General features: G+C 44.5%; 1 protein-coding gene across 1 annotated transcript; it reads left to right on the top strand.

Moving 5' to 3' along the window:
- The first annotated feature begins 39 nt into the window (after positions 1-39).
- Positions 40-21,951, top strand: AMOTL2 (angiomotin like 2). The gene is made up of 10 exons (XM_054982816.1): positions 40-220; positions 3,336-4,171; positions 8,139-8,403; positions 11,908-12,052; positions 12,860-12,952; positions 14,374-14,654; positions 15,989-16,281; positions 16,638-16,837; positions 18,472-18,645; positions 19,814-21,951. Exons 2-10 carry the CDS (start codon positions 3,426-3,428, stop codon positions 19,870-19,872), a joined length of 2,256 nt encoding a protein of 751 aa, XP_054838791.1. The 5' UTR covers positions 40-220; positions 3,336-3,425; the 3' UTR covers positions 19,873-21,951.
- The last annotated feature ends 5,661 nt before the right edge of the window (positions 21,952-27,612 follow it).

Below are 27,612 nucleotides of genomic sequence, written 5' to 3'. Positions count from 1 at the left end.
CATTACAGCTGGCGGAGGCAGGCGCTGTGCTCAGTCGCCTTCTTGCAACACAGGCGGAGGCGGCGCTCTGCGAGGCGAAGGCTACGCTCACGAGCCGCCGAAGCCCGGGACGCCGAGCGCTTGGCTGGGGTGCAGAGCTCCCTTTGCCCGCGGACCAAAGCCCGCAGAGGAGCCGCGTGGAGCTCAGCCGCTGCGAGGCCGTTTCGGGGACTATGGTCGGGTAAGTCCTTCGTCTCTCGCTGTTGCAGGGAGGCCAGGAGGGCCTGGGACGTCTGCGGGGCTGCGCTGCGACTGCAGGCGGCCCTTCTTTCTTTCTTGAGTCCCTCACCGCGGCTTCTAGTCCGACGCCGATGGAGGGTAGGAAGTCGCAAGGCAGCGTCCCGAATGGGAATGGGGGACCGCTCAGGTCTTTGCTTCTCGGCTTGCGGACACGGGGCAGGACTAAAAGACATTCGTTTTCCCTGCGGCCTGGATTCGGGTCGGGGGATGCCACTACGCCGGATTCCTCCCCGCTCGAATCGGCTTCTCTTCCCTGCTGGCAGCCGCTCTGGTGTTCGTCAGGGGCATTCTTCCGGAGGCACGGGAGGAAACGTTGCCCGGTCTTCGGGCGGGTAGAGGGGCGTTCCGGGGCGCTGCTGGGTTGCGGAGGGGAGTGCGCTCAGATGCGCTGGGAGCACTGCAGGTGCTGGGGGGATCCCTGGCAAGCTGCAGCCTCGGCTTTGTCTTGCCTACTGGCCTTGCTTTCGGAGCCAGGAGCTGGCTCGTTCTCACTTCGAAGGAATGTTAATTGCAATCCAAACCCCGATGATGTCAGTGCAGAACTATTTGGAAAACAAAGAGCGGGCAGCCGGGCTGGGGGACTCGAACTGCTGAGCAGATGGCGATCTGCTGAGTGTGCTCCAGGCGATCGCTCACTTTCGGTTACATTTGGGAGGCTGGAGGACCGGGGTGGGTGTGTGCATGCTGGGGGGGGGGTCCTTATCCTACATGCCAGCTCTTGATTCTGATCGGTGAGATCTTTCCGGGAACAGAGGGGCAGCGGTGTCACTCTGTGCCGGCCCTCCTAACAACCAGCTTGTGCCCCAATAAATTATTTCCTCTTGAAGGTGGCACAAGAACCTTTGGCATTAAGATAAGGAGCGGCACATCTTGGATGCTACAGAGTGCCATGCAAATCAGGGGCAGGCCGGCCATTGGCTCAGAAAATTTCCCTATGGGCCGCGTTGCCTTGGATGGCTGCTGGCAGCCAGGAGTGAGCAGATGCAAGCTGTAGTAGCTCTGCAGGGACCCCTCTGCCCAGCTCTATACAGCAGTGCCGGTAATGGGTATGCATAGCTGTTGTATTAGTGTCATTCATGCTGGAAGGCTTCCTTTAGCCCTCTCCACAGAAACTGACCACATCCCTTTCAAAATGGATTGAATGTAAAGTTCTGAAGCATTTTTGATGTGGCAAAGTTTTACAGAACGGTTCAGTAATAAGGAACTGTTTAAAAAAAGAGTAACATACCTGCAAAATATAATGCTGAATGTATAACCATCACATACTGTTCACCCCAAGCCTTTTAGGGCGTAAGATGTTAGCTCTGTGGCATCACATATTATGGGATGGCCCTCTCCCAAATTTAACCTATATGAACATGCTTTATATAGAACCTGGCCATTAGGTAAGCTCAGTGTTGTCTCCTGTGTCCAGAAGTGCCTCTATCTCCAGATCCTCGAGCAAAGAAAGCTCTTTGTCTTTCTCAACATTTTCTATGTAAAATCTTTGAACAGAAGGGATTGGGGGTTAAAACTGGCACCTTCTTCATGCAAAACATGTGCATTACTAGTGAGCCATCACAGTGGTTCATTCCCTGGCCTGTTGGTCCTCTCACTACAAGATACTGGGGGTGCTCCCCCCTCCCCGCACTGGAGTGTACTTTGCCCTTCCTATGTTCCATGTTTTCAGCATACCAGTGTCTCATGCAAACCCAAAAGTGACTTTGGGCATGCTCAGCTTGCCTTTCCCTTGGAGGATATTTCCAGGACTAAAGGCATGCTTGGTTTCCAGTTGTGGAAGCTTTCATTGCCAAAATCAGCTACTAGTCAATTTGCAGCACTGATAGTGCCTTCTTTATGAGATTTGTTTTCTTATTTTAAAAGGGAAATGCACATTTAACTAGAAATTTCTTGGACATCATCATCTGTTCTGTTTTTCATTCTGGGGTTGTATAAAATGTATATGTTTGGGGAGAAGGACTTTCAGTGCAATCCTATGGAGAGTTACTCCAGTCTAAGACCATTGACCGATGGGTTTAGACTGGAGTAACTGTGCATAGGATTGCACTGTTTGTCTCCTTTCTGGTGAAAGATTAAGAAACCTGTGAATGTAGGTGAAGAGAGGAGGATTGTCCTTCCGCAGCTGAAGGCCACTGGATCTATAACTGTTCTGTGATCATTGTCCAAATGACAACATTGAAAATTGACTGTTCTCATTCTGGGGGAAAAAGAGGTGCTACCTCTTATAGAACCACCTTCAGCTCTATGGAGGGAGAGCAAGATAAAAATGTACTGAATAAATAAAAGTATTGGGAGAGGATGGATGTGCATCTTTTGGACTGTGAGACAGTCCCATTACAGATCATTGATTCTTTCTCCCTGCTAGTGTGGTTCAGTGGGCAAAGTGTTGGGTTAGAATGTTGGAAACTTAGATTTTAATCCCAGAATTTGCTGGTGGTCAATGGGCAAGTCTAAAATATCATTTTCAGTAGGCCTGCTTTGCAAACAATGGTGTGAGAATGAATCGATTTTCTTTAAAAAAAAATGTGCATCCTTTTGCATATACAGCCCATGGTGGGTTGCAGTCTTATGCATAGTGACTATGCACAGTAAGCCCTAGTGAAATCAGTGAAATAAAATATGCTGTAAGGCTGCAATCCTAAGCAAATTTATTTGGAAGTGATGCCACTGAAGTCATATCAAAGTATTTATTTATTACATTCCTATCCTTGTCCAACTCTAAGAACTCTGAGCAGCTTGCAACAGATACCAATAAACAAGAACTTAAATGTTATCCTAGCTGCATTTCAGATGTCCTCCAAGGAACTCATTTTGGAAGTACATGCAGTTATCTATTGAGTTCCCTGTGATGTAGGTGAGGTGGTCTTCATTTGGGAACCGCAGCTTCTGAATGGCATCCAAAGGTCCAAAATGTGTTTCCTGTATCCTGACCTTGATTGATTGATTTATGGACAACATTAATAGATTTCTGCAGCTAAGTACTCAAGAAAAAGTGGAAGGATGCTGGCTGACTCAGTTAACCAAGCTGTTCTAACTCCTGATCTCTTCTCTTTTAGGCTCCTTTGGCTGCACGGCAGCTGCTAGATCCCAGGGATAGTGTTTTCTGTGCCTTTGGAAAATCCTGGTTGGCAACCAAGTCGTTGAGAATGAGGACAGCGGAGGATTCCTCTGGGACTGTCCTTCATCGCCTGATTCAGGAGCAGCTGAGGTATGGCAACCTCACAGAGAATCGAACACTCCTGGCAATACAGCAGCAGGCTCTGCGTGGAGGGGGAAGCGGTGGGAGCCCCCGGTCCTCCCTGGAGAGCCTCACGCAGGAAGAGAGCCAGATGGTTCAGCAATCCACACGGCAGGAGCCCCAGGGTCAGGAGCACCACTGTGACCACCTCTATCTGGAAAATAACATGTATCGGCTCTACCAGCCTCAGCACAAAGGAGAGGAACTTCCCACCTATGAGGAGGCTAAAGCTCATTCCCAGTATTATGCCCTGCAGCGAGGGCAGCAAGCAGGCGCAGCCTCAGGGGCACTGGGAGAGGGAGGGCAACGTAGGGCCTATGCCTCTGACGCCAGCAGCAAGCACCAGGATGAATCGCTGAAAGAGCTAAGACATGGGCACGTGCGCTCGCTCAGTGAACGGCTCATGCAGATGTCTCTGGAGAGGAATGGCGCCAAGGCTCAGAGCCACATGAGCTCTTCTCACAGCTACCCTCAACTTTCCAGGCACTACCAGCTTTGTGTCTCCAGAGGCAAGCTCCCTGAGGAACTGGAGCCCCGTGGTCCCCCTCCAGAATACCCCTATATAATCCCCTCCCAAGAGGCTCCTGGCAGTTACCTGCCAGACTCCAGGCACCAATACAGAGAAGGTCCAGGATTTCAACACCCTGATATCAGGTAAGAACTGTGCTCTTACCTATCCTGGTGGGTTCAGTTGTGATTATAAGGTATGTTGCAGGCTTTTAAGCCAAAGGACGGCTGCAGAAGGGCTTGGGTGGTGAATTGCATTCAAGTGAGTCACTCAGTTGTCATCTGGGTGGATTCCTCACTGAAAATCTAGTACTGATTGGAATTCTCAGGGACACTGGGGAATGCTAAGCTTCATCCAGCCATCATATTGAGCTTTTGCTTCAAATTGTCCCATTTGTCTCATCAGAAGTCACCTTTCTCGTTTCAGAAATGGGAAGTGGATTTTGGTAATGAATGAGTATGGAATTTGGATACAATGAATCAAAATATTGTGTATTGATTTTTCTCAACAAAGAGTAGATCTAATGTTTTTCAAAGTTACTTACGGAAATGAGCTCTTTGTCTTTGGTGGACATTATGAACGTGTGGTTCACGTCGCTTTAGAAAGGGGGTGCATGTATTCTTAGAAGGAGCATCTTGGCTAGGAAGACACACTCTTGTCCCAGGTGAACTGGAAAGCAAAGATGCAGGATCAAGTGGCATGGAAATGCTTGATGGAATTAAGCCACCTGTGGGGGTTGGCATGGTTGCCCCATAGGCAACCAGTCCTATCTATGAGCAAAACTAGTGAAGAGGAACTGAGTCTCTGGGGTGCTGCTTTGAAAGAGGTGGGTCAAGACAACATCTGACAAATCCAAGAATAGAGAAAGGGCTCTGAGCCTGCTTTATATTTTGGCTTCTTTAAGAACAAAGGAAAACAGTGATACTGACATTAAATATGGAACAAAAGCACATGAGGGGGGAAAGAAGCAGCAGTGCTGTTTTCAGCAGATGTTGCGTGTGGTTACATGAAAAGGCCTTTTTTCTGGTTGGAGAATGAGTCCTTAAAGTATTAATGGGGGGCTTAACTTCTGTCTCCTTTGCCTGCTTGTGCCTTCTGAGGATTGTGACAGTGTGCAGCTAGCAAGGGATAGGAATGCAAAGGGCTGGTTTTGGACAGAGTCCGGTGTTCGATGTTCCTGCTCATCTGATAGTTTTGAAATCATGCAAAGGGCTTTTTTGTTTGCTTAAAACAGACAGCTTGACAGGTGACTTAGTAGTTTCAGGATGGCCTACCTTTCTTCGCAATTTACTGGCAGGCAATAGATTTAGAGAAGGAGGGGTGACAGGGAACTGAACTGTGTTGTATCTTGATGTGAGGCAAACTAGTGAATGCTGACAGGAAGAGATAATGTTGGAGACAGGAAATAAACTTGTGGGGAACAAAAGGAGGGGGTGGGGACTATATGCTGAGAGGAAGGTGCATTTATTCTTGTTTGCCATCAAATCACTTCGCAAGAATTTCTGAATAAGTCTCTACCAGACAAACCTCAATCTTATGAGGCCATGTCTTTTCAGGAAGTCCCTTCCCATTCAAGGCTCCGTGTCGATAGCCATGTTGAATTCTAAGAGTTTCAAACTTTCATTAAGGATGAAATTTCTGAACAATTAGCAATCATTTTAGCAATTATTATTGAATAAGAGGTCTGCATAAAAAAGATTCTCCTGTTTACTAAACTGCCTTTACTGTTTATGAGTCATACTTCAAGAATGTGAATACCCATATTCAAATTCATACCTCTTGCATGAAAAAACCTGCTTTTCCCATTTGAATTTACTATCCTGTCAGTGTGATCCCAAAGAGAGGTACACCATTCTAAGCCCATTTACTTCAACTTGAATTATGTCCGTGCAGATCCCTGATCCTCAAAATAGCATTTTTAAAATAGTTACTCCTTTTTCAGCAGCTGAAATGCTGGCTGGGTCCAATCCTAAGGCAGTTATAATTCTAAGTATATACACTTGGAAGTGAGTTCCATGACATCAGTGGACATGGTCCCAAATAAATAGGATCAGGGTTACAAGTCAGGTCAATTGTGTATTTTAGCTGCATGGCACAGAATAAGTAATCAAGAGTTTTTAAAAGGAGCCTGCTGAATACTGAATGAATATATACAAACACCTTATTCTTCAAAGGTGGACATCTACTTTATGAACAATTTATTTGTGAATCTAATGTTAATTTGCTTAACAGTAGGCAAAGTGATATATTTATGGCAACACTCTTTTGGTACCATTTATACTCCTCTGTGTTTTAAATACTTGCAAAGTGTTGAACAGTATAATAGTTGTTCTTTAAAAATGAGGACTTCAGGGAAGAAGGAATTGCAAGGAAACAAAATGTACAAAAACAAAATGTAAAAAAATGCACAAGTGCTTCTTGTCACCTCACAACTGTTCTAGATCATTCTTATGGACTTATTGGGACAGTCACTTTCTTGGTGAGTAAGATTAAGTCCACAAGAGTAAATGGATCCAGAGCGAATTGCCACAGAATTCCAATGTTACAAAACAGAACTATTGTCTTTCTTAGAAATTCATCAAAAGATATTCAGAGTATCTTTTACACATTCCAGGATTATTCTGAGCTGATAGTAGCTGAGAGAATGAGCCCAGTTCAAATCACCCCTTGGCCAGGACTCCCTTTCTCAGTTTCACACCTCTCTCCTACCTCCAATATCTGCAGTATGGAGGTGATAATACTGGCTTACCCCATGAGACTGAGGCTGGAACATCTGAATTAGGCTTCCCAGTTGCCCGCTGGTGGTGAGCAATCTCCTAGGGATTGCCTGTTGACTGACCACTGGTGATTGGTCACGATGACCGGCAGGCAACTGGGGAAAGTGTGCTGTCTCGCATTGCTGTGGCCAATTTTGGCCCAAAGATCTAAAATTACTCTGATGAAGGGTGATATTTTTATACTTGAAATGTATAAGGTGTAGCAAACTTCCTGGAGTGCTTTCATTAACATTAACTCTTGTACAGTGCAATCCGAAAATGAGTTGCTCCAGTCTAAGCCAATTGAAATCAACGGGCTTAGACTGGAATAACTCTGCTTAGAATTAGACTGAAAGTCCACCCGAGTTTTTGTTTAATTTTGACATCTGGTACTGCTTTCGCTTGGCTTCTTGCAAATGCTTTCACCCATGGAAGAGGTTGCCTGCCTATTTTACTTCTCTTAAATTCATTTACTTCTCTTAAATTCATTTAAAAGATGTAGGCTGAAAGCAAAGGAATACTCTAATCTACACAAATGCTTCTGGACACATCCTGGGAGCTCACCTGTTGTAGTCCTATCATTCTCTTTTGAAAGCTATTCCCCCCAAACAAGCACAGAATCATGCCCATGGCTGGTATGATGATGTCACTGGGAGGATATAGGGATCTGGCAACCCTACAATGAACTCATCATCAGTTCCAGTCACTTACACAGAGAATCATACCTGAAAGATTTATTACAGGATTTACACTGAGCTGCTCTCTGCACCCAGCTCCTCCCTTTACTTCCCTTCTGTATTTTTCCTTAAAAATATGTAGATAATGATTTCCTCTTCATAGCATTTAAAGAAGTGAACACTATCTTACAAAAGCTGGAGCAACTGTTATTGATCTTTAAGGTGCCTCTGGGCTTCTGTTTTATTTTCCTTTACAGCATCATTGTAACAAGATAATGTACAAGGTGTTTTGGACAATGAAATACTATCTAACTGTTAAACATTATTATTCTAGTAAAATAATTATTAAGGTTTTCAGTAGCAAATTCAGTGACCTACTTCCTAATCTAAAGTGTCACTTAGGAAAGTATAGAACAGAGCAGTCTGAAACAATTTTATAACTGTTTCCCCAGTTCCTCAAGATTTGCTGAAAGATTTCATAAGTGTATCATATAAAATGCCTATAAAATACTAGAGGACTGAAATTAAAGGTGTAAAATCCTTGAGGTCTAGTGACTTAAGTTGTTCCTTTGATTGCCTCAGGCACCTGGAGCTACAAATGAGCGCATCTAAAGATCAGCACTGAGGCTTTCTTGCTACAAAATGCCTGTCTGTAATTCCTTTCCCTCTCTTTTCTTTAGGGTGATGCAGGCTCAGATGGCCCAAGCTTTCCTGCCACAGCAGGCCACGCTGGGCCAGAGTACTCTGGGATCCCTCACTTCTGCTGGGATGGAGGCCCTGATGACAGCCCAGGCAGCTTCCACTGGTAGTCACTTGTCCCAAATGGAAGCTGTGTTGATGGAGAACGAGAAGCTGCTGAGAGAGAATGAGAAGCTGCAGAGAGAAAATGAGCTTCTGCGGCGGGAACTGGAAAACTTCGGTGAAAAAGCCAACCGAATCCAGAAGGTAAAGGAGCAGGCAGAGCTGGACTTTTCTCAGGAGCTCACTTGACCAAAGTATGTGCAACAGACGCAACATCCATGTGTAGTCTGATGCTGCCACAAGCAAGGAATTGCATGCCTGTCAATCACTCCTTTCCAGACACAGAATTTAAATCCATGTTTAATGTCAGAAATAGATACTTCAAGGCCAGTGGCCTGCTGTCTCTTCTTTAATAGCTGGCTACAAGGCTTTGAAGGGCTTTCTGCTGTCCATTTGGTGGGAAAGATTGACAGATTAGTCTTTCTTCTTATACTTAGTTAACAGATAAAGGACATTTGAATAATCCCTAAATGGATTAAATTTGGAATTTCTTCCTTGACCTATTCCAAGCCTCTCTATTCTATAGTATAGCTATAAATTCCAGTCTGTGATTCCCATAAGACAAGGGTCCCCTATGCCATGCCCATGGGCACCATGGTGCCAGCTGAGACCTTTCTTGGGGGCCGTCAAGTGCTTTTAGAAAGTGGGCATCGGCAGGTGGGGCTGTTGCCCAGCAGGGCTTTTGATTGGCCATTGGAGATCTTTTTGCCTGCGGAAATTTTTAAACAGTTGCTTCAGCGACAGCTGCCACCACAGCTCAAGTCTCTTTGCCATGTTACTGTGTGTGTGTGTTGATTTTAAAAGGCATCCTGTTAAACAGAGTGTCAGAATTTCAAAGTGTACCCTCAGGCTTGAAAACATTGGGGAACCCTGCTGTAAGATTTAGGAGAAACAGTAGAGAATGAAAGAGGGAGATGACAAGTGGATGTTGCAGATGGTGTCTGCAGGGAGCCTGCTTGCTTACAGCCTGTGTATTCCTTCTCTCCTTTGCTTGGTTACTCAGTGACCTCTTCAAAGAGGTGATAATGCTGATTGTACGTGAACAACAGTCATGAACTAGGGCAGTGAGATTGCAAGAAACTACCTTCAGCTTCGTGTTACTGGTGTTTGGTCGTGGACACTCCTGGGCCTTTAATAGCTATGAGGCACAGAAGGGTAGTTGTGGCCAAACAGTTGTTGAAGGCATGGGAATGCTCTTTAGGTCAAAAATTCTACTCCATCTTACCATGCAATCCTTTGTAGAGTCACATCAGCCCGAGCCCAATGGTTAACTCAGATGGCCTGACAGACTGAAGTAACTGCATAGGATTTTTCTCTGAGTTTCCAATGAGTTTTGTAGAGCTCACTGAAAAGCTGGGGGGGGGGGCTAGCTTTTATACTGGTATCACCTCCATTACACTTTCGCCAAAGTCCCCAAGGTACAGATCTTTAATGAGGAGAATTGGGTCAGTGTTGAAATTCAACCACAAGGTCTTTGAGTACTCCAAGGCATGCTGTTGTGTTACAGAACAAGTGGTGTAAGAAGCATTGCCTGTGCGTTGGCCAGGAGACAACAAGGGAGAATGGGAAACTATAAGGTTGGGTTAATCATGACTGGGTGATAAATTGCTACCAAACAAAGGCATCTGGCCTCTTCCAGTGTTTGCAGTTTTTGCTTAGGAGAACTGTAACCACAATGGGCACAACAGCTTCTTGCCATGAAGAATATGCTTGTCAAGGCCGTTATGGAGCAGCCATTACCATTGAGAATGGCCTTGACACTCCTATGGGAGAAGAAAGTTCAGTAAAGCTCCTCACAGCTCCAGCCTTGTCCTCGGCAATAATTCCCCAAATTCTCTGGCTTTTGTCTTTTGTTTCTCAGAAACAGCTGTTGTGAAAATGCATCTCCTTTAATTTTTTAATATCTCCCCCCATTAAACAGCTGTGTAGCGCAAGTACCCAGTACACAACAGGTCTTAAGCTGAAGCAGTTGTTGAGGGGATAGAAAAGAGTCTATTCACCCTCTCTGTTAACAGTTGTGCCCTCTCACTATCAGGCCCTCCCTCGTGGGGTTTGCACTAGGCCAGTCACAGAAAGCCTTTTGTGTAGAGGCACACAAGGAAAGGCCTGTTCTAGCCCAGCTCCAGCCAAGGGCAAGACTACTCACCCTGAACCAATGAGTTATTTGGGGACTGTAGGGGGACACGTGCCAGGGCTGCGGAGGTGGGGACGCAGAGAGAACGTGCCAAGCCTGCAAAAGAAAGAGGTAAAAATGGAATATGTAATTGGATGTCAGGACCCTGTCTGCAGAGACTGAATGGGAGAGGGAGAGAAGAGCCAAGGAGGGAAGGAAAGGCTACAGAATTTTTAAGCTATTGTCACGTTTTCTCATACAGAGACATGCAGAAATTATGTAATTGTTTGTTTTGAATGTCACTTGCTTTTAAACATATTTTCTAGGTTTTGGGAGCCTTGCTTTAGATTTTTGGGAGGGCTTATTGTTGGGGGTTTGTAGAGTTGGCAGTCCTCCCCTTATAGTACCAGAAAGCAGAGAGGGAAGGGATGCAGCCAACCACACTCTTTGCTAGTTTGAGCAGTGATTCTTACTGCTTGCTCTCACACAAATGCCAAGCCCTGTTTAATGGCAGCTGTGGCTTGCATTCTCAGCAGTATGTTGGATAGTTCTGTGGACTGGCAGAAACCAGAGACAATCATTTGGGAAAATCAGAGTGGGATTTTGGAGTGGAATTCCACAGTGTTAACAGAAGTCTTTATTCTGAAGCTTTCTTTTGGCTAGACTTTAGTTGTACTTACTTGAGAAGGAAAGTTGTGGGCATTTAAAAAGAAACTGTCAAACATTCATGAAAGGGAATAAGATTGCATCTGCCTATAAATGATTTAAATCAATTTAACTGACAGGGTTTCTCCCAAAGAACCTGGAAATTTGAATACTATGCAGGTTGTTCCTCTGTCTCCTTTAAACTAACATTCCCAAATGTCCTGTATAAAAAGTCATAATATAATAGCAAAATCAAAAAGAGTCCAGTAGCACCTTTAAGACTAACCAATTTTATTATAGCATAAGCTTTCGAGAATCAAGTTCTCTTCATCAGATGCCTGATTTTTGATCAGGCATCTGATGAAGAGAACTTGATTCTCGAAAGCTTATGCTATAATAAAATTGGTTAGTCTTAAAGGTGCTACTGGACTCTTTTTGATTTTGCTACTACAGACTAACACGGCTAACTCTTCTGATAATATAATAGGTACATCATTATAAAGATAACTTCACCTTTCAAAAATCTGGCTACATAAAAAGAAAAGTAGAAATGGCTTTCACCAGTTCAGTTGTCTGTTTGAGCATGCATGTTGCACAAATAGCAGCTTGGAGCAAGCAGATTCTAAGCAGTGTTTTCTTGCATACTGACATTTTTAGGGGCTTGTGAGATTTCTTGCTCTTCCAGCCCTTAACCTCCCCTGAGCAGCATTCATTTAGTGGGCCAAAGCAGAATACAACATTCAAATTAGTTTTTGAAACCTAAGATCTTGAGATTAAGAAAGGCTTGCTAATGTTCTGCGTTACCAGTCAGTTTTAAACAATCTGTTAAATATATGCTAAGGGCATTCAAGTGTCTTTCCACACTGAATTCTCTTGGTTCTCTCCTTTAGCTGGAAACTGAGATTCAGCGAATTTCAGAGGATTATGAAAACCTGATGAAGGCATCTTCTAAACGTGAGGCACTGGAGAAGACCATGAGGAACAAGAAGGATGGGGAGTTGCGGAGGTTGCAGGACTTCAATCGGGATCTGAAAGGTAAGGCTGTGTGGCTGGGCTTAAACAGGAAGTCCTCATTTCAACACAGAGTATGGTAATCTCTTTCAAACAGTCTATTGCCACCAATATGGTATAGCGTTTTCCAGTGCCAAGGGTGCCTCTGCCTAGTGGAGCAATCAGATTACATCTCTGCTTGCATTCATAGCCAGTGGCTCAATATAGAGGATCAGTTGCCACAGACTTGTGTGCTGTTCCCTCCCCTCTCTCACACAGCTTTCATCTCCTGTTGAGGTAGATTTCTGATTTGGAAGGCAGGTGCTAACTATCCCTTGCTGATTCAGATATCAGGGCAAATGAGATAGTGCTTAAAAGACAACAAAGGAAAGCTGGGAGGGGGATGCATGAGCCCCTGGCATATTCTTATTCAGCCATGTTTGGAATAGAGCCACTTATAGTGGAATCCTAAACGCAGTATTATGAAATTATGGATTGCATAAAATGGATGAGATCGCCCTGCCCCACCCCCAATCCTTTGCTTGTTTACGTGAGCTGCCTTCAAAGAATAGAGAAGGTTGCATCTCTGCATTAGTTTGGCAGGATCCTAAAAGCCATTTCCATTGTTTACTAAATATCTGGGCATTTTAGCAAAAAAAAAAAATCAACTAGAAACAAAAGGCGTTTCCATCCCATCCTGCAGGCTTTGCTAGTGGGCCTCCTTTCCTGACTCTCTGTAGTGCTATCACAGCCATCTCCGGCAAATGAAAGCCGGTACCAGTTGCCTCCTATTATTTCAGGTGCCTTTGGATGAATATACAGGCTAATCATTTTTCTTTCCATTTGCAACAGAGCGTTTGGAATCTGCAAACAAGCAGCTGGCTAGCAGGACACAGGAAAACCAAGAAGCTAACCAAGGGGCTATGGCAAAACTTCTTGCCCAAAGTAAGTGTTCTCAAAGCGTTTTTGCCGTTGTGTGACTGTCGTTCAAGCCAGCTGGACCGTGCCTTCGAATGTAGCTTGTTCTCTTCCCAGACACTTTTGCTGCTGGGCTAAGCTCGGAGAAAAACTGAAGGTCCCTTTAAGATGGAAGAGGAGGCGGATCCTCTCTTGAAAACTTTTTTGCCATTCCCCAGAGAGTGCTAAGCTGTTCTTGGCACTTAGAGCAGAGCCATTAATCACCAGAGCCATCAGTGTGACCTGGATTCCTTGCATTCCAGCGGCTGTTCCGGCTGTTCCAGCACACAGGCTACACTCCCTCTGTTTCAATCATAGGCCCAAGTTATCTCTGGCTTGCTATTGTTCTGGAATTTTTAAAAAAGGATAAACAGTTGCCAAGGAATGAACATTGGCCTGGGAAATGGGTGGGAACAGGGAGGAAAGGCAATAGTGGTTATCTTTCAGTGTCCAAAGGAAGGAACTGCCTTTACTCCTTCAAGGAGATCACTCCTACACCCATCCCCCCCTCCCAATACCTTTCTTCCCAGTCTTGTCAATGCAGCAGTTTTGTTTCATCAAAGGACGTGGTCCTCTCACAGCTGCATTGTTATAGAAGGATCCTCAGAGCCACTTCAGTTGCATCAAATGGATGAGATCAGCCTCCTCCCCCAATCCTTTGCTTTCCCAAGACAGCTTTCTTACAGGATCCGTTACAGCAGGAGGACCTACTGGGGAGAGGGTGAGAAGAAGTGTAGCAAGTAGCACCTTTTCTGACTCATTCCTACTACTTTGCCTGCATTACTACTTGATTGTTCAGGGAAACAGGGCAAATAATTTGGGAGGTTTCTCCTGAATTGTGGCTGAAACTTCCAGAAGTCTGTCAGTGCATTGCTATCCTCCTAGATTTGGAAATGGCAAGCAGGAGGTAATATGTGACCCTTTGCATAGACAGGCTGAAAGAAACTGGAAGAACTCCTGTGGCTATTCAGCAGAATAGTCACGGGCTCCTCCTTTCTGTCTTTTGCTAAACACACGCGGCCCCCTTTGTGATCCCAGATGCTCAGACCTGGGTCTCAGTAGCTAAGATCATAAGAACCAAAGTACTTTGGCACAAATCTGTATTTTTTGTTTGTTTGTTTCCTGTGGTTCTCAGTTCTCTGGGCACCAGCCCAGTATGACCCCACCATGGATTAATTAAATAAGAGAACAGTCAATGGCAGTGAAGTATGCAGGCAACACCCTTTTCTGTTCTAATGATTTCGGGAATGGCTGGTTTAGCTTGTAGTGAAGCAGTCAAAAGGTGGATGCCAAGGGGAAAGCTTTTGGTTCCAGTGTTTTTCTCTGGACTGGCTGTGCAGAGGTGAGGGGAGTGTGTGTGGAGCTTTCCAAATTGTACTGATGACCTCTACCCTTGATGTTTCCTCCAGAATACCAGCAAGAAAAGGAGCAGGAAGTTGCCATCCTGCGTAGTGCCAATGAAGACCAACGCCGGCGGGCAGAGCTGTTGGAACAGGCTCTAAGCAATGCCCAAGTTCGAGCTGCCAAAATGGAGGATGAGCTGCGGAAGAAGCGGGCCTATGTAGAGAAAGTAGAGAGGCTGCAGCAGGCACTGGGGCAGCTCCAGGCAGCCTGTGAGAAGCGAGAGCAGCTGGAACTGCGTCTCCGCACTCGTCTTGAGCAGGAGCTGAAGATGCTGCGGGCTCAGCAGGTCAGTAGCAGGCCAGGCAATGGCCAAAGGAGTAGGGCAAGCAGCCGTGTGCTCAGAAAAGTGGAGGGCATCTGGGTCAGATCGTTTCAGATGAAGTATGGCCCCATCTCCTTATGAGTGGCCCAGCAAACTCTCATGGCTTTTATTTAAAGGAAAACTGCTATAAAACATTAGACTAGCAGAATACTGCTTGGATCCTGTAGGGCACTTCCATGGGCCACAATTTCTTGCCTCCTCCTGCTGCAGCCCTAAATCCCCCCCCCCCCAGTGTTTTCCTAGGGACAGCATTTTGAGCTACAGAACAGGAAGGAGGAGTTGAGGAAGCAGTGCTTCGTAAGTGGAAATATTTCTCCCCATGGAAGTGCTCCCCGGGATCCAGGCCCGTTCTTGGAACATCAGAACCAATTCTCTTCAGCAGGCTACACCAGAGCTGGAGATTATTCAATGATATTGGACTGCAGTAGTTCAGGACAGACTGAGTACTTCTTTGCGCAGTGCATAATCAGTTTATGGAACTTGCAGATACAGAAAGCCATTACTTACATGGCTTTCAAGGGGGTTAGGGACATTCGTGGAGTAAAGGTCTCTCAATAGCTGTTAGCCATGATGGTTAAAGGGAACGAGGCAATATGTCCTTTTTGCTAAGAGGCCTTCAGGCCCTGCTTGGGTGCTTTCGGGGGGCATCTGATCATCCATTACCAAGTGGATTCCGAACCAGATGGATCTTTGGTCTGATCCAGCAGGGCTCTTCTTATGGTTACATCTTTTTATGCATCTGTTCAAATTGCACAGTAATTAAACGTGTGAAATAGTATGCATGGCTATTACTAAAGCACCCATCTATCAGATATTGAACAATCCAGTTGTTGTCCTGTTTAGAACATTTAGAAGCCAGCATAATAGTGCTGTCGATTACGTTACTTTAAGGCATGCTCTGGAATGGACCACCATACTTATGGAAGAGCCTCCCAGGAGAGGTCAGTGTGGCATCTACTGTCCTGGCATTCTGGCAGGACTATGAAACAGAGCTATACTGGACAGCTTTTAACTTCTTCCTAAGCTGAGATGTGCCAGCATCCAGGGGTGATACGATTGTAAAGCGGGCTGAAATGCAGACGTGGGACATATGTTGAACACCGTGTTTAAGACCCTGTTGAAGAACAATATACTTCACAGAAACAAGTTCCTTCCAAACCAGAATTGCTCAAATTCCCCAGCAGTTCAGTGCAGGATCTCCACTTTCTTGGGTCCCCTGTGCTTAACAGTTGAGTGGGCTGTTTCCAGCATTGAATGCACCATCATAATGGTTTTTTTGTGTCTGTTTGCCAATCCAGAGACAGATGGGAGTGCCAAGTGGAGGATCTTCTGAGCAGAATGCCCATTTACTGTCTGAACAGCTGAGAGAGAAGGAAGAGAAGATTCTAGCCCTAGAGGCTGACATGACGAAGTGGGAGCAGAAGTACTTAGAAGAGTGCACCATGCGGCAGTTTGCCATGGATGCTGCGGCCACTGCAGCCGCACAGCGGGATACAACCATCATCAACCACTCCCCACGCCACTCCCCTAACAGTAGTTTTGATGAGGACCTCTTGCTGGCCAATCACAAGCACCAGGAAATGGAGAACAGGTTTGTCCTTTTAGGGGAGGTTTCTTGTCCAATGCCTTCTTCCCAGCATGAAGGAAAGCATCTGTCAATTTGAAATTGCGTTACTTAGAAACCAGCTTCTTTGTTGAGCAGGCTTCAAAGCATGCCAAGGGGAAGCTTGTGATCTGAGTGAATCTCTTAGTGCTAATGTCAAATGAGCAACAGGCTCTCCATCAGCAGGAAGGAAAATATGATTATTGGTCTCCTCAGTAATGTGCTTTGGGGTGCCATTTAACAGCTGTGAGGAAGCCAGAGGATGCTTCCATAGATATTTTCTCTGGGACATTCAGGCGCTAATGCCTGCTTTTTATCACAAGCTTGCCTTCTTTATTGTCCAGGTTAAAAATTCTGCATGCCCAAATACTGGAGAAGGATGCGGTCATCAAAGTCTTGCAGCAGCGCTCCCGCAGGGACCCTAACAAGGCTCTTCAGGGCTCTCTGCGACCTGCCAAATCTGTGCCATCCATTTTTGCAGCCTCTGGGACCCAGTTTTGGCCAGGCATGGCTGGCAGTGAAAGTGGTTCCCGAGGGAGTGCAGGTAAGAGAGGCTTTGCTTGGTGGAGAAGTGCAGGGGGTGGGATTCTGCTTAAGTTTACATTTGACTGTGACTGTATTTTATATATCATCTTTTTTCTTTTGCTTCCACTTACATTTATGCTGCTAGGAGGAAACTCTGGATGTCATACACTTCGTTCTCTCCTTCACTCTATCCCTCTTTGCATGAATTCTCCTTCCTTTCCTTAGTTAGGATAACTATGGTTTGCTATGAGCAACCAGGGGTTGCTAGGAGAGCCAGTAGTGTATAGTGGTAGAGTGTTGTTCTAGGATATGGGATTCACATTCACATCCCCACTCTGCCAGGAAGCTTGCTGGGTGACCTTGGCCCAGTCACACTCTCAGCCTAGCATCACGCACAGAGTTCTTTTGAGGATATAATGGGGAACAATGTACACTGAGCAGCTTGAAGGAAAGACAAGAAGAAAACAGGGTTACTAGAGGATTGCCTCCAAATTATGGTTTGGAGACTATGCGTTACGTACCGTTAAGTTGCTTCTCACTTATGCAACTCTATGAATTAATTACTTCCAAAATGTCCTATCATTAACAGACTAGCCCAGATCTTGCTAACTGCAGGCTGTGGCTTTCTTTATTGAGTCAAGCTGTTTCAATTTGGGTCTTCCTCTTTTCCTACTGCCTTCCACCTTTCCTAGTATTACTGTTTTTTCCAAAGTGCCTTGTCTTCTCATGTGATCAAAGTGTAATAGCCTCAGTTTTGTCATTTTAGCTTCTAGGGAGAATTCAGGCTTGCTTTGACCTAGAACCCACCTTTTTGTCTTTTTAGCCATCTATAGTGGTATCCATAAAACTGTCCTCGACCACCACATTTCAGAGGAATCAATTTTCTTCCTGTCAGCTTTTTTCTTTGTCTAAATTTCATATCCATACATAGTAATGTGGAATACCATAGCATGAATTATCTTGATCTTGGTAAAATTTCCTTATCCTTAAATATCTTTTCTAGTTCCTTTACAGCTGCTCTTCCAAATCTCAGTCTTCTAATTTCTTGGTTGCAGTCTCTTTTTTGGTCGATGATTGAGCCAAGGAATGGAAAATCTTTTAACAATTTCAGTTTCTTCATTGTCAGCCTTAAAGTTGTGTAATTCCTCAGTGACAGTTCCTGTTGTCTGCTTGATTTTCAGCTGTAAAGAGACTAATGACATTTGCTATAAATCTGCTATATGCCTGAACTGAATTTCACAGCAAACTACAGTTTCCCTGATCTGTGAAATGAAAGGGGAATAGGCTAATGGAGAGGGAAGAGGGATTGAACAGCATAATGAACTTAAAAAAAAACACTTAGGGCGCTAGGTGGAATGTTTGCCATCCGTGTTGTCCTTCATCTTGAATTAAACCCCAAACTCGACTCCACAGTTAATCTGTGGAATTTCTTCCTACATGGGCAATAATTACAGACTGGTTAAATATCTGTTTAGGGAGTGGACTGTGATACTCTGGCTTCTTTTCTTGCCAGCACTCAGGGTCAGGAAGAAATGCAGACAAGGGCATTAGCCGCAGTTGTAAATATTTTTCCCTCCTCATTGAACCCTGCAAGACTATCCTGAGTTCTCTGGAGTTGCTGATCTCACTGGGTTCCTTTTCTCCTCCCTTCAGCTCCCAAGGTCTCAGCAGAAGCTGCCAGCCAAGCAGCTTGTGGCCCTCTTCCCTCCCACACCAAACACGGCAGCAGAGACGGGAGTACACAGACAGAAGGGTCCTCTGAGCCCCCTCAGTGTGAAGAACTTGAGCCACACCTCGAAAGCAGCAGCGGTGCAGCAGATTCATTAGGTGAGTGCCACCTGTTGGCCTAACCCACAGAGAGTGGCTGTGGAACTAGCCCTGCCTCTGACCTTCTCTTACAGACTTGGCTAATAGCTATAAACCCAGTGAACCAGCATCTCCTACTAGGGATGCCTGACAAGGTTCACATAACTGAGAGGTTGAACATTGAGCTGCCTTCTGTGGGCTAAATGCCAAGGTTGAGATTCTTGCCATAGTGACTAATCATGAGTTTTGTGTGATGCAGAGCAGGCTTATCCTAGAGGAGCAGGTGGGGCTGAAGAAAAAGTGCACTGATGGGGGAAGGGAAGGAAGAGAGAGAGATTAAACAACAGCTTGTGTGAAAGGGCTGCATACCTTGAAGTTCCCTGCATTCCCTAGTGGTTTTCATAGCTACGGCATTTCGCAATAAAGCCCAGATGTTCCCAGCGTTTCACAGCCTAAATATTTTGGAGGCGAGCTGAAGTTTTAAAGGGTGATTCATGTCCAGAGGGTGCTGTCTGTTCCCCACCCCCACCCCACCCTCGCAGATAGTGTTTGCTTCACACTGAGCTTTAGGTGCTCTACTAGGGTTGCCAACACGCCTGGAGAAAATGTCTTTTAATAGAGGCTTAATGTGTTGAAGTGGGCAGTGGTGGCTTTTTTTGACATGGAGGAAAATAGAATTGCCTGCCACATAACATCCTGTTAAGCCTCTATTGAAATGGATAGAATATTTTTTCTCCAGGCTTGTTGGCAACCCTGGAATGTACCCAGACCCTAAAGCACTGTACCTACAGGATGATTGGGACAAGCATACAAAAAGATAGCCCAGAGGGCAGGTCAGCTTCGAATTTACACTGGGAGCTGGATTCAGGCAGACTTTGCTACAAGTGGTTTGAGTTAATGACGGGCTCTGTGGCAATGCACCACACTTTTTTTTTAATGGATGCAGTGGTAAAAATGGAAGTGAAGTTTTAGTGCTATTTCTAAAAAGGATAGCTGCTTGATTGCAAAGTCATTTCCCAATATATATATGGGACACCTTTCTGTTTTTATGTTTGTGTTTAGCACGGAGATAAATGTTCCACTGCAAAGACCATGGGGTCCTTGATCATTTGCCTCATTCTCGTGCCAGAAGTAGCTTTGAGCTCTTCCTCAAATCATTTACAGTAACAGTCAACTGGTTTCCTTGCAGAGACTTTGCCAGCTGCTAAAACCCTGGACCTGTCTGACATGGTGGAGATTCTCATCTGAGGAACGGGAGTCCTCTGTGCACATGACCAGACCTTGCCACTCCTTTCTGCTTTATCAGTGGACAGTGACTGACCAAAAGCGCACAGACTGGAGAACTCTTTGGCAACTAGGATGGCCGGCGGAGGGTAGACAGAGACTTTGCAAGGGAAGCTGGAAGGGAATCCCAAGCAGATCAGCTGTTGCATTTTGGGTTGTGAAGCTGCAATAGCAACAGACTTCCATTTGTGTTTTGAGTCACCCCGAAAGGTTTCTCTGCTGCCATGGACTGAGCAATAGCAGGCATTCTGTTTGTTGAGGCTGGTGCTTGCATAGCAGCCACTGGTCCATGCTTTCTTTGCCACTGGCTCTCCTGAGAGATGGGAAGGAAGACTGGGAAGTCAAGTAGGACTCTGGTGCTGCCTGGGTGTAGCCCCGAAAGAGGGTGGCAAGCTGGGATTTGGCACCCCAAGAGGTGGCATGCCTGATTCACTGGCTCCTGGCAGGTACCTGGACCTGAAGTGTAAGCTGTCTTAAGCAAAGAGTGTTTGTCTGGTGCTGTTGTGGCTAGAATTAATTCCCTGCACCCTGTTCTCGCCCCCATCCCTGGTCCACCTCCCGCCTCTCAAGCAGGGGGACTGCTGTGGATACAGAGGGCTACAGACAATTGGCTACTTTTGGCTGGAGTGTAGAACCTGACCTGTGATAGGTGCTGCGGCAGAGGATCAGAGATGGGGCCTGGTTTTTTGTATATATCTTTTCTTCTGTAACAACAAACCCAATAGTAAGCAATATTTCACTCAGCCACAGTCCCTCTGTTTTGGCTTTTCCTGCCACTTGCAGTGGGGTCTGCCTCATCTCTCTCTTTGTTCCCTGTCAAGCTTCTTTCTCCATTGTCTTGCTTTCAGATTTGTTTTAGCGTTTCTTTTCCCCCCCTTTCTTCCATTTCATATCCTGTTTGTCCAGAGTTAAATATCCGCCTTCACAGTCCTTCAGATTCCATTTGCTTTGAAGCTGTTTCCCATGATGCTTCAGACTGGAATTTCCCTGCTCTTTGTTTGAATAGCAGCCGCGAGCCAAGTGTTTCTGTTCAGTGCGTTGCAGTTTCCAAGCTGTGTCCTTTAAACTGGATACATCCCCATGTGGTGTAGATCAGCACAGCTGTATTGGGATGAATGGCCCTGATCCCCAGCTGGCATAAAACGGGGGTCATTCCATCTGCAGAAAATACCGTCTGTTCCAAGGGAAGGTCGTGGTTGGGCCTCTTACAGATAGGAATAATGAGTATTCAGATAAGCAGTGCTTTAAAAGTGAATCGGACCTTGCTCCAAAACAGTGGGAGAAGTGTGATGCAGTATGTGTGTGGGGGTTTGTGTTGAGTTGATTTGTTTGTGAAGTGGGAAATGTGGCCTGCAGCTAGTCTTCTGCATTTATGGGCATTTATGGAAATGATGTGAGTGAATATGGAAATGCAAAAATAACTTTCTACCCTGACTGCCTTTTTTATTTCTGGAAAAGTATTGATTACATACACAAAACACCTCTTTTTCTTTTCTCTCTGGATCTACTCCAGAATGTGCAAGTCTTGATCACTCAAGAGCCTTCTACACTCCTGTCTACTGGCAGCAGGCTTCTGACAGTAGCCCACTCGGATGTTAACGCATTTCTCTTTCCACCAAACCCTGGTGCTGTTGCTTTCACGTACTTTTTGACTCCCCCTCTTGTCCCCTGTCTCTGTTGAACATGTGCATTTGCTGGACAACTGCATTTAAAAAAAATCACCCTCCATAGTTCTGTAAAAAAAGGTGTTCAGTCGTGCATTGTTTACAAGTGAAAAACAAAGCAAAAAAATTATGAGAGAAAGAGAGAAAAAGACACATCTTAATATATTTCGTATTAATATTGGTATACCTTTTAAACTATTTTTGTGCTGTGAACTTTTTTTCTGCCAAAGACAATGAGGGGTGTTTTTTTTGTGCGTTTTAAGTTATCTTAAGTATTTAAATGTAAACCTGGCTGTTTTATTATGCCGCCTTATACCGAGATTGCTGTAGCATTCCACTTGGTATAACAGTATTTTAATTAAAAAAATTGTCTAACAAACTTAATGTGTTTTTCTATTCTATTAGATTACATACATCAGTGATGGTCATAGTATGGGAGGTGCAAGGAAGACAGCCCCCCATGTAGGTTGTAAAGAACGAGTATTTCCTGTACCCTTAAATAAGTGTGTAGCAAGCAGAAAGCTGGTAAAGGAAGCCTTTGCACTGTGAAAGGCACAAGAGCTCTGACAGAAAAAAATTGGCAACCTTCAAAATGTAAAATGAGAAACTAAACTCACGTTATACTAAAGACTTGCACTGGGTTCCCTGTTGCTGTAAAGGCACAAGCTTATATATTATAAACTAGCTTATAAATGGCTTTGGAGTCCTAATTTACTCAAGAAGGTACTGGCTCTTTCTCCATCATGCCCTCTGATAGACAAATCTTAATAGTACCACCCATGCAAAGTGTGATGGAGAGAGCATATGGAACTTCCTTCCCTTGGAGGCTTGCCAAAGCCTGAGCTTAAAAATCTTCTGGGAGTGTTACTTTTATTTTAATTTACTTATTTATGTCAGGCTTTAATGGGTCAGCATTAATACATTTCAAGAACTGTGTTGGAGAACGATGGAAAAGATTGAATCTCAGATTGAATCTCAGGGTTCATTCAAAATAACATATTGGTCAAGATCTTTGGGGAGTTGCTGGGGCTTCATTGTACAGTATCTGCTTGGCCTGCAGAAGGTCCTAGGTTCAATCCGTGACATCTCCAGTTAGAAGGATCAGATAATAGGTGATGTGAAAGACCTCCACATTAGAGGACTGAGTAGACTGAGTAGTCAATATTGACCTTAAAGGACTGATTAATTCAGTATAAGGCAACTTGACGTGTTCATATAGACTCCATGGTAAAACACCAGTCTGTTTTTTGGGGATGGGTTAGCAATTGTGCACTTCTGAAAACCAGGTTAACAAAGTGGATGGTGGTTACAGCAGATGCATTCTTTCAGCTATTCTGTGTTGTTCAGAGGAAAGAAATGTAATTGAAACAGGATTTGAGTTGGTTCAGAGGATGATACAACATGCTGTTGTCATTGCCTCATCATCAACCACATCATTGAAAGCAGCTCAGACACTTAACTTGGTCTACCAAATGTTCATTCTCTGACAATTTGGAAGAGAACTAAGAATGCAGCTGGAATACTTTACAAAGTTACTGGTATTAAATTCCATTGAACTCAATGGGACTTGCTTCTGATCACATGTTGTTTTACGAGCCTGGTTGACTCATTTGAGTTGCAGGAGACAGAATTTTCTTTGACTTTCCTCGGTTTCTGATCTAAAAAGCTTTATTAACCTTGGGCTTCATTTGAAAGACAGCCCCATGACTCTGTGCTCACTCTGTCATGGAAGCTGGCTGAGTGACCTTGGGCCAGTCACACACACTCAACCTACTTCACAGGGTTGTTGTGAGGATAAAATAGATGAAAGGAGAATTATGTAAGCCACTCACCCATTAGGGACAAAAGGTGGTGTATAAATTAAGTAAATAAATAAAGACTAGGGAAAGATTAGTTTGATAATTTGTAATTAAGGTGTAAAAAACTTCCCATCTGTAAAACCATCTGGGGTCTGATAGGATTGACTGTACAGTCTTTGCTACTGGAATTTTTGAAACTGCCCTGGAAAAGTACCTGTCAAGTCATGTTTTCAATGGAGGACTTCCTGCCTCAAGGCAGATGAGCAGTTAAACAAGATGTCCTATTGAGCTGATGTCTGTACACCTAAAATGGACTGTGTTGGGATTGCCAACCTCCAGGTGGAGCCTGGAGATCTCCTGGAGTTACAACGGATCTCAAGACAACATCGAACAGTTCCGCTGGAGAAAAATGGCTGCTTTGGAGGGCGGACTGTATGGCATTATATCTTGCCAAAGTTCCTCTTCTCCCCAAACTCTGCATTTCTCAAGCATATCCCCAAAAACTTCTCCCCCCAAAACTTCCCAACCTGGAGCTGGCAACCCTAGTAGATGGAGGAGAAAATCAGACTTTCCAGATTGGAGGTGGGGAAGGAGAGAAACATCTTTACATCCATAGTCCATACTGTGCCATTCGGTGTAAAGCTCACCTCCTCATAGCAGGAGATGATAACGTTCCTTTTATGTCAAGGTTACCATACCAACTTCCAGTTGGGGCTTGGAGTCCTCCCAGAATGACATCTCCAGACTACAGAGATCAATCCCCTTTGGCGAGAATGGCAGATTCCCAGGCGCCACCCCCAAATCTCCAGGAATTTCCCAAGCCAGAGTTGGCAACTCTCTGTCAGAGTTTTTATTTTTTTAAAAAAATCAAAGATCTTGTTTTTTAAAAAGATGATACTAACTGAGCAATCCCACTCTAGAAAAGGGGCATGCACAACATCTGAGAGTTTAATAGAAGGGGAGGAGAATCTCACCTGATCTTTAGAGGACTGTTGCTGAAAGAGCTTTGCTGGTTTCCTAACTTAGCTGGAGGGATGTTAAAAGAGCTCACTGAACAAAAGATCTGTTGAACAGCGTGCCTGGGGAACACTAATGTGAAAGGGGGGGTTAGGCGAATAGAAGGATTTAAAGCATGGTACGTGAGGCTAGTCCTCATGACATTTTACATACTCCTGATTCAATTATATTTCCCACAGAATTCTTGGTCACAGCTTCATTAAATGTACACGATGCTTAGTTTTGGGAGGACTAGATTGCCTTTGAAGAAGCAAAACATTCAAGCTATTACAGCAAGATTTGAGTCCAGCGACACCTTAAAGACCAACAAAATTTTCAGGGTTTTTAAGAGTCAAAACACCCTTCTTAGGATACCTGAGGAAGGTATCCAAAGAAGGGAGCTTTGACTGTGGAAAGCTCACACCCTGAAATTCTTGTTGGTCTTTAAGGTGTCAATGGATTCGAAACTTGCTGTTCTTCTGCAGACCAACATGGCTACCCACCTGAAACTACCCAGACTATTTGTGCCTTTAACAAGGCTGATGAAACCAAGTCTGATGGACCCATACACTTTCCATGTGGGTCAGAAGGCAAGGTTGGCAGTTGCCTTCAACAAACTGATCTCACATCATTGATTTCAAGTAGATAGGTTTACAGTTCCCAGGTATGTCTATAATCTGAATTGTGAAAGTCTGTCGAACAAAGGCATGAAAAGGATTGTGAAGAATTTCCTCAGCCCTTGAACTAAGTAGTACTGGTAGTTCTTTGCATTACGAAAAAGTAAATGATCATTTGTTCTGATGTGTATTACATCCAGGAAATGTTAATCTCCCCTCTAATTAAAGGCTATTCCCTTTATCTCTCGTTCTGTGTTTGTTGCCCTAGTCTATCTCTCAGGGTATATCCCTTTGTCTAAACAAGTGCCAGCTCTGAAACATGCCAAAATATAGACTTTTGACATCATTTAGTTTCTGGAATACAGGTTTGAAGAAAATGTTTAGGCCATTTTCACACCCTTGACATAAAAGGTCCTTTGAGTTTTTCTCCTTGTTTGTAAGGCACATTAATGTTATGGATATGGGAAAGCACATGGAAAACAAAATATATCAGCATGCTTAGCTATGAGATTTCACATACCTGTGGCAGAATTATTTAAGGGGAAAGCCAACTTAGGCCTCATGTGAAAGCTCCTTCAGAACTGTAAGGTATGACCCAAACAGTATATGCCACAATACCTTGTTTTGCAACATAAATAGTGTTCTTATCAAGGCAGAGAACTCCCAAGTTGGGGTTCAAGAGAAAATTTGGGGTTGGGTATAATCAGTATGCAGATGGCATCCAGCTCTCTATTTCATTACTGAAGCCTCCAGGTTCCTCTGTCTTGCTCCTGAACTCGTGCTTTGAGACTGTGGCAGAATAAGCCGAAGCTAAATCCAAAGAAGACAAAGGTAATGCTGGTTGGAAAGGTTGGTAGTCTAGAGGGATTGAATTCATTTTTCCAGTGAAGTTGGCTTTTTCAGAGCATGTTAAAAGTTTGGACACTCATGGACCTTGCTCTTCGAAAAAGCAGGTTGGCATAGTGGCCAGGAGTGACTTTGATCAGCTGCATCTGGTTTGCAAACTCCCTTATTATCTAAACTCTGTCCATTTGGCCACACTAATTTATGCTTCTGTAATCTCATGCTGGATTCCTGTAATGTGCTTTAAATGGGACTGCCCTTGAAAACAACCTGGAACTATAACTGGCCCAAAATGTGGCAATATGGCTATTGTCAGGAGTAGAGATGGGCACGAACCGGAAAAAAAACAAACCATGCGATTCATGGTTCGTTGCATTTCACGAACCATGAACTTTCACGAACCTGCCCCAGATCATGAAACGGTTCATTTAGTTCGTGAACACATCACATCCAGGTCAGCAAAACATCACTTCCGGGTCAGCAGAAGGTCCCTTCCGGGCCAGCAGAAGGCCACTTCCAGGTCAGCAGAAGGTCTGCAGGAAGTCCATCCCCTGTTGCCTAGAAAACTGATTGATTGGTGCCAGGCTGTCTGCAGTGACGAATCAAAAAATGAACCAAATGAACCAGCCTAAAGTTTGTGGTGGTTCGTCAGAAATGGGCTCTGATGAACCGCCGGTTCACAAACCATGAACCGGTCCGGTTCGTCACAAACTTTGGTTCATATTACAGTTTGTGCCCATCTCTAGTCAGGAACCTAGCCACTGGGAACATATGTTGCCCTTTTTGAAACAACTAGGAGATGAGGTCTGCAACTAGGAGATGAGCTCAGGTTTGCAGAGGCAAAGTCATATTAAGGAACAATCTGGGAAGTCAGCCAACAGATACATCTCATCAAACAGAAACTTCATCAAAAGGTGTTTGGAAACCTGGAGGAAAAAAAGGACACCTAGAAGGAATGTCAATTAGTTAATTTGTACAAGATAGGATAAAAAAATAAAGATGCATTTTCAAAATGTAACAGGCAAAAAAGCCCCTTGTTTGAAAGTGGTCTAAGAACATATTTAGGGGAGAAATGTGGAAAAAATGACTGCATGCAAGTCTGTTCTGAAAGACAGAATGCCTCAAGACTGGTAAGTGTTGGCTGGGCAGCTAGCAGGCTACAATCTTTGTCTACTCTGCTGTGCTGCAAAAATCTTATTGTGTCCTGAACTCAGCTGTTTTTAGACTGTCAGCCAATTAGGACACAGGTTGCTTTTGTCTGGAGTGCCCAGAAGGCCTAGTATCTAATAGGGCTCCCAAGTGTTAACACAGTAAATACAACAACGAAAGATTTGGTGCGCAAGTGGCAGCTCTAAATCAGGGTGAGGTAGATTCCACTAAGCCCTCAGTAACCCACACACCACACATTTCAGTTACATTCCACTTTAGGGAATGACATGATTCCAAAATGTCCTGTTGTTGATGTCTCTTTGCATTTTCTGCTTTACTACAGGCTCATAGGTATCCTGTGGACAGTGACCTTATGGTTAATTTGTAACTATTAACTATACATTTGGTCTTGATATGTGCTGTAATTAACCTGAAGAATTCACGTAAGGAGCCAACAAGGTTATTACAGAGAGGAAAGCAATGTTTTAAACAACCTTTCTGTGTTTTTCTTCTCAGAAATAAACAATGACAGACAGGATGCCCAGCTTCCTAAATGAAATCAATAATGCTATTTTAAGACACCAGCAAAGTGATTTTGATGCAGTTAGGGTCTCCCGCCCCCGCCCCCAGTGAATG

This window comes from Eublepharis macularius, chromosome 6 (assembly GCF_028583425.1).
Source record: "Eublepharis macularius isolate TG4126 chromosome 6, MPM_Emac_v1.0, whole genome shotgun sequence".
Lineage (NCBI taxonomy): Eukaryota > Metazoa > Chordata > Lepidosauria > Squamata > Eublepharidae > Eublepharis > Eublepharis macularius.
This window is presented reverse-complemented; position numbering and strand designations above follow the sequence as displayed.